Genomic DNA, 6330 nt, shown 5'->3' with positions numbered 1-6330 from the left:
GATGTGAGTGGTCACAGCATAGGTAGAGATGTGAGTGGTCACAGCATAGCTAGAGATGTGAGTGGTCGCTGCATAGGTAGAGATGTGAGTGGTCACAGCATAGCTAGAGATGTGAGTGGTCACAGCATAGCTAGAGATGTGAGTGGTCACAGCATAGCTAGAGATGTGAGTGGTCACAGCATAGCTAGAGATGTGCCACACACTCTACTGTCTGCTTTCCTCTTACTATTGAGATCTTGTGCTGATCCTAGGAGGTACAAGTGGTAATAGAAGCAAATGAACCCATGGGGAAGGTCTGTTATTGCAGACTGCCCCCCCCCCCCACAATTTCAGTGGTGCTTTTATGATAACCTTAAATATTCCTCCTTTTTTTCAAAGTTTTCAAAATGTGAATTCATTGTTTATAATTCTTGCAGGTGCTCAGTAGGAAAGTTAGTGAGAAAGGGAAGAAGGGGGAAGGTTAGTTTCTTGTGTGAGGCAGAGGCAGTTGGTGATCTGCTCTTTAGGAAGAACCCTGGCCATAGAATTAGTCCTTTCCCCAGAGTTCAAGCAGGGTCCCAGAGCCAGGACTACTTTTTGCCTTAGTGCACATCCTCAGCACATTAGCCCAAGTTAACTCAGTTCTCATTGTACAGGACAATTACTGATGCTGGAGAAAGATGGTGGTGTGCGTGTGGGTGGTGGTGGTGTGTGGATCAGGGGTAGGGGACAGAAGAGAAGAGGAAGCATTCAGTAGGAATGGGATCTGCTGCCCAGGGGGAAGATTGACTTGAGGTTAAGAAAGAAACAAAACAAACCAGGGTATGTATCCTAGGAAGATACATCTCAGAAATTATGTTGTACTGGATGGTAGAAGACAGCAGGGTCTTGGGAACTTGAAGAGAGAAACTTCAGAAATACCCTCAAGGAACTTTGGGAGGTTAAAATATAAATGATCAAGTGTGCAAAACCATAGACTTAGTTCAAGTCAGATGTACTCAGTTCTAAGATGTCCTTGGAGATGAAGTAGTGCTTTGTAACTATAGGCCAGAATCTGGAAGATGAACTCAAAGGCCCGAGGACACTGAGAAGTTAGGAATATTTCATTGTTCTGGTCACCACTGGGGTGACTCCTTGGGAAAGGACCTGAGAATGAGGGTGATAGGGCATGACTAACTGAAGAAGAAAAACACTTTTGAGAAGGAAGCCTTGTCCAGAGCAGCTTGCCGAGATGGTGCAGCTGCGGTGTTGTCGGAGGTTTCCGCATTATGGTTAGACAAGTGCTGTGCCCCTGTGTTCATCTCTACACCTCACAGAGCACAGGATGCTGCCTCCATTTTTACATGGGAAAACTGAAGCCACATAGAAATTTGCAGAGCTTAAGTTAGAACCTAAGCCCTTTTGATTGCGCTGCTCACATGCTTTCCATGGAAAGTTGAGTTATGTATGCCTTTGACTAAATAATATCTGTGTAGATGATAGCATGCTTTCATGGAGGTTGGTTTTGACTACTTATCCTCAGTGTGTCTAAAGTTTAGATTTTTATATAAAAGATGAAAAATGGTAGTTTTCTCCTGTTAACATACAGTTGATATCATGAAACATTTATTTTAAGTGGTATTTCACACTGGTAACTCTCCTTATTTTTTGTTAATTTAGATTCACTGGTTTTCAATTTTTAATTCCTTCATGATGGTGATCTTCTTAGTGGGATTAGTTTCAATGATTTTAATGAGAACTTTAAGGAAAGATTATGCCCGATATAGTAAAGAAGAAGAAATGGATGACATGGTGAGTAAACACTATTCTATATTTAATAAAAGCTAGTTATCCCATATGCTAAATTTTATCACTTTTCATTGTGTGTACATGTGTATACATTTGTGTGTATGTGCCTGGAGAGGCTACAGGTGTTGGATTTCCCCTGGAGCTGGAGTAACAAGTAGTTGCAAGCCACCTGATGTGGGCACTTGGAATTGAACCTGGGTCCTCTTCTTGAGGTTAAGAATGTGTGCTTTTAACTGCTGAGCCATTTTTCCAAATCCTGTTAAATATTTTTTTAAAGATTAAAAAAAATTGTCTGTGTGTATGATGTGTGTGTGTTGGCATGCATGCAAGAACATGTATGTTGAGATCAGAGGACTCTTGATGGGCAGTTCTCTCCTGCCTTTACCTGAGCTTTAGGGGTTGACCTCGGGTGGCCAGACTTTACCTGCTGAGCTGTCTCTCCAGACAATAGTATTTTCAGTGTTGATCTAGATTAGAATTTCTAATCTGAGGCAGTAAGGACAGTCAGAACCCAGAATCCTCAGGTTTAAAAGAAGGTCTAAAACCAGGCGCAATCACAAACAGATGTAGTTCCAGATATCCAGGAGACTGAGACAGGAGGATTGCTGGAGCCCCGGAGTTTGAGATGAGCCTTATTTTTCTAGGGACGTGGCTCAGTGGGAAAGTGCTCCTTAGTGTTGGATTCAATCCCCAGCATTACAGCAGTTAACGATTGTAATGTTATCTGTGGGGTCTAGGGCCGTGTTATATTTAAATATATTCTTTTCTAACATAGCTTAAATGTTCTCTTAAGCAAGATAAAGAAACTTGTGATCTTCAGTCAAGTTTTGTCACCAAATAAGGACACATCATACTTAGGAAACAAAATGTAGTTTGCAGTGCTTTTGATTTCAGAATCACTTTTTTTTTTAAAAGGAAGCATAGACTAGTTTTGATATATTTTAAAAATATTGTTAAGTGTTGAGTTAAATTTAAGGGGTGGCTAGAAGGATTAGTATACATTTAGTTTACTAGTTCAAAAGATTTATTCTTAATTTTGTATTAAATTACAGCATAAAAGCGTGTCCTATAGAATACTAATACCTAGGTGTACTTCATCATTAAATAGGCTTGAGAAGCAGTTTAAAACGTCAAATTTTAACATGCTAAATATAGTGTGGTGATGGTAAAAAAATGGTTCCTTCTTAAATAGTTTCCTTAAGAAACTTTGTTTCAGAAATTAAGGATAATTGGGTTATTCAAGCTAAACTTAAGTATGGATTTTTTTAAAAAGCTTTAGATGACTAAGTATCCATATCCAAATACTTACTTTGAACTATAAAGGACATTTCTCTTTTTTTTTTTTTTTTTTTTTAGGGCAAGTACTCATCTAAATATATTTCTCTTTTATGTCTTTGGTCATTGATGGTGGTGAGCCTTACTCACTGTGTGAGTGGCAGGGTAGGGCCTGAGAGTGAAGTAATGTTATATTAAGTGAGACCTTTACTCTTCTAAGTTGTTGTTGGTTTTTTTGGTTTTTTGGTTTTTTCCTTCCTCAGCTTTTTCTCTACCCGCTTTTTACTTTCATGAATTTCAATATAACATTCTGAGTTAGGACAGGAATTACTTTAACTTTGAAATGTCTGTCCTCAGTATTTTGAACTGTTAAAAAAGTGTGGAAGGAGGGAGTTTAAAACTACAGTTTCTTACCTGTGTATGTATGTATTTCACTTTGATTCTGAGTGGGCTGAATTTGTCTATACATACTTGGCACGTGTCTCCTGTACAGGACAGAGACCTAGGAGACGAGTATGGCTGGAAGCAGGTGCATGGAGATGTGTTCAGACCGTCAAGTCACCCTCTGATATTCTCCTCCCTCATTGGCTCTGGATGTCAGATATTTGCTGTGTCTCTCATTGTTATTATTGTTGCCATGATAGAGGATTTATATACAGAGTAAGTGTTGGTACTTTATCATCTTTTTGTTGATATAAATAGTTTCTTTAGTCATTGTAATCTATTAAGTCAGTCATTATCAAATATTTGCTTATTTTGGTAATTTTATTATTTTAATACTACCTGTGCTATTATTGCAGAAAGATCTTAATCTTTAAATCTAAATGTTCTCAAACTTGCCAGCATGGCTGGACATTGCAGTTACAGTGGCTATGTCATTGAGAGAGGCAGAGGCTACTCCAGTCTAAAGCTATTTGAAAAAGGAAACCTGTGCTCTTTCAGATTCAACTAGATCTTTATCATTTCAGTTACAAAATTAATACATCACATTTATACTCAGACTGAGACTGTTGAGGAGTCAAACAAAGCATCTAAAGTATTGCTTTTTCAAGTCCTAGGTCACTATCCTTGTCTAGTTTTGGCTATATTTTTTATTAGCAACTAAAACCATTTGCCAAACTTTGTTAAATTACTTTATTTATTTATTTATTTATTTATTTATTTATTTATTTATTTATGTGTGTGTGCCTGTGTGCTCAAATGTATGTGTCTGGGCATGTGTGTGCCACAGCACAAATGTGGAAGTTGGAGGACGAGTCGTCGTCCTCTGCTTCCACCGTGTGTCCCCAACATTGCACTCACTATCAGGCTTGCCACCAAGCACCTTCACCTGATGAACTAGTTTGTTAGCCCAGTTTGCCGAAAGTTGTTGATTTGAATCAGTAAGAAAGCTCGGGGCTTTGTTGTGTCTGATTTTGTCACCTTGTTTTCAGAGAGCCACAGCATGTACAAAGGAATTTTGTGGGGTGGATTCACTATACCTCAACCTCAGGCATCAGTCAGCAGCTGTGATGTCCTCTTGCATGAACAAATAATACATTTGTACTACTTAAAGAATCGCTTTTTAGTTGTCAAATATTTAACCATGTGGCAAGTGAGATGGCTTAACAGGTTAAAAAAAATCAATTTCCCCTCAACCCTGATGACCCAAGTTTGGTCCCACTGGGGAAGGAGAAGACTGACTTCAGAAAGTCCTGCTCTCTTATTCATATGTGTGCTGCAGTATGCATGTCCACACAGGTACAGATCATACACACATAAAAATAATAACTACTTTCTAAAACATTTAACCATATGCTAAATTGCTGTTCCTCTGCTGGATAGGTCCTTGAGAAAAGGACTCACTCTTTAACTTCCTGAATGCTTAGACTAACCATATAAAGTAAATAGTTCATGTTTAATAACTGATGGGAGTATGTATTAACCAAAAAAGCTGTTTCTCAAAAACATCTGTGATTACCTACCTTTGTGTTGCCATTCACTACCACATTTTAAAATTAAACTACATGGAAACTGCAGAGTTGCGGTAAGTGTTCATATTTTAGGGTATAATATATTTTAAGGTAAAGTGGATCCTGAACATGAGGAAAGCATTTCAGATCTGCAAAGCAGCCATGCTTTCATTAAGTGCTGATTCTACATCATGCTTGAGTTGAAGCCGACCCCATTATTCAGTGTTGTGACTAAAGAGGAACTTTTTCTAGGGTCTTAGTTTTTTGCTTTGCTTTGTCCAAATTTTTGCTTTGATTTGCTTTTCAAAATGATGTTAGAATTCGGCAACTCTTACTAGTGCATACTTTCTTGTAATTTAAAGCCCTTCGGTTTTATTGTTGTTTTAAGATTTATTTATTATGTATACAGTGTTCTCTATGTATGCCTGCAGGCCAGAAGAGGGCAACAGATCTCATTGTAGATGGTTATGAGCTACCATATGGTTGCTGGAAGTTGAACTCAGGACCTCTGGAAGAGCCATCCATGCTCTTAACCGCTGAGCCATCTCTCCAGCCCAAGCCCTTCAGTTTTTAGGTGTAAGAAGCTACTCTCCTGTGGGTAGTGTTAAGGCCAGGTCATGTGGTGTTCTGACATTTACTGCAGTAAGTAGGTGTTGTGTTTATGTGATGTGTGTGCAGTTACTAAGAAGTGGTGAAGCTATGTTAGCGTTGGTATGATGGAGAAGTGATGACATCAGGGTCCTGTGTACTTTGCCCATTTGAACCTTTAATGTGCACGTCAATCCTGTATGAGGACTGTTGTATTTCTATCCTATAGGCAGGCAAGGGAAAGCTCAGAGAGGTGAAGTTGAAGTAATGGACGAAATTACACACTGCTACTAAAGGGTGATAAACTGGTTTTGAATGCAGGTGGTTCTATTTCAGAGTTTTTAATTTGCAGTGTTATGGAAATGAAAATAGTGAATGAAGCAATGTGAAATAGTGAGAAACCGAAACATTTGAATGTGGAGTTGGAATGATTGCTCCAGTGACATAATGTTTCTTAAGGATAAAGAGTAGCTAGTGTTAATAGGTGCAAATTACTTTGCCTCTATGATCCCTGTGGCCATCAGAGGAGAGGCACTGGGAAGGTGTAGGTAGGACAGTGTCACTGTGGTGCCAGTTAATTGTGGTGCTAGCTCTTGAGAGACCCTGTGCTCTCCGTGGGCATGGTAAGCAGCTCCTTAGCTTCTCTTCCAGTCTTGAGAATGGCTGTCGTGGTGGACTTCTCAGTCTAATGAAAATTGCTTATTTGGAGGGTGGGGATAAATGCTTGTAGAGTATTTTTGAACAAAGT

The 6330-nt window shown here is 39.0% G+C and overlaps 1 protein-coding gene across 1 annotated transcript in view; it reads left to right on the top strand.

Moving 5' to 3' along the window:
- Positions 1 to 6330, top strand: part of Tm9sf3 (transmembrane 9 superfamily member 3) — a 55022-nt gene that overhangs the window by 25834 nt on the left and 22858 nt on the right. Inside the window, exons 6-7 of the mRNA XM_021191649.2 lie at positions 1639 to 1770; positions 3536 to 3702. Coding sequence (XP_021047308.1) covers positions 1639 to 1770; positions 3536 to 3702 — 299 coding nt within the window. The remainder of the gene's footprint in view (positions 1 to 1638; positions 1771 to 3535; positions 3703 to 6330) is intronic.

This window comes from Mus pahari, chromosome 1 (assembly GCF_900095145.1).
Source record: "Mus pahari chromosome 1, PAHARI_EIJ_v1.1, whole genome shotgun sequence".
NCBI classification, from domain to species: Eukaryota; Metazoa; Chordata; class Mammalia; order Rodentia; family Muridae; genus Mus; species Mus pahari.
The sequence above is the reverse complement of the archived record's forward strand: the minus strand, read 5'-3'. Positions and strand labels throughout refer to the sequence as shown.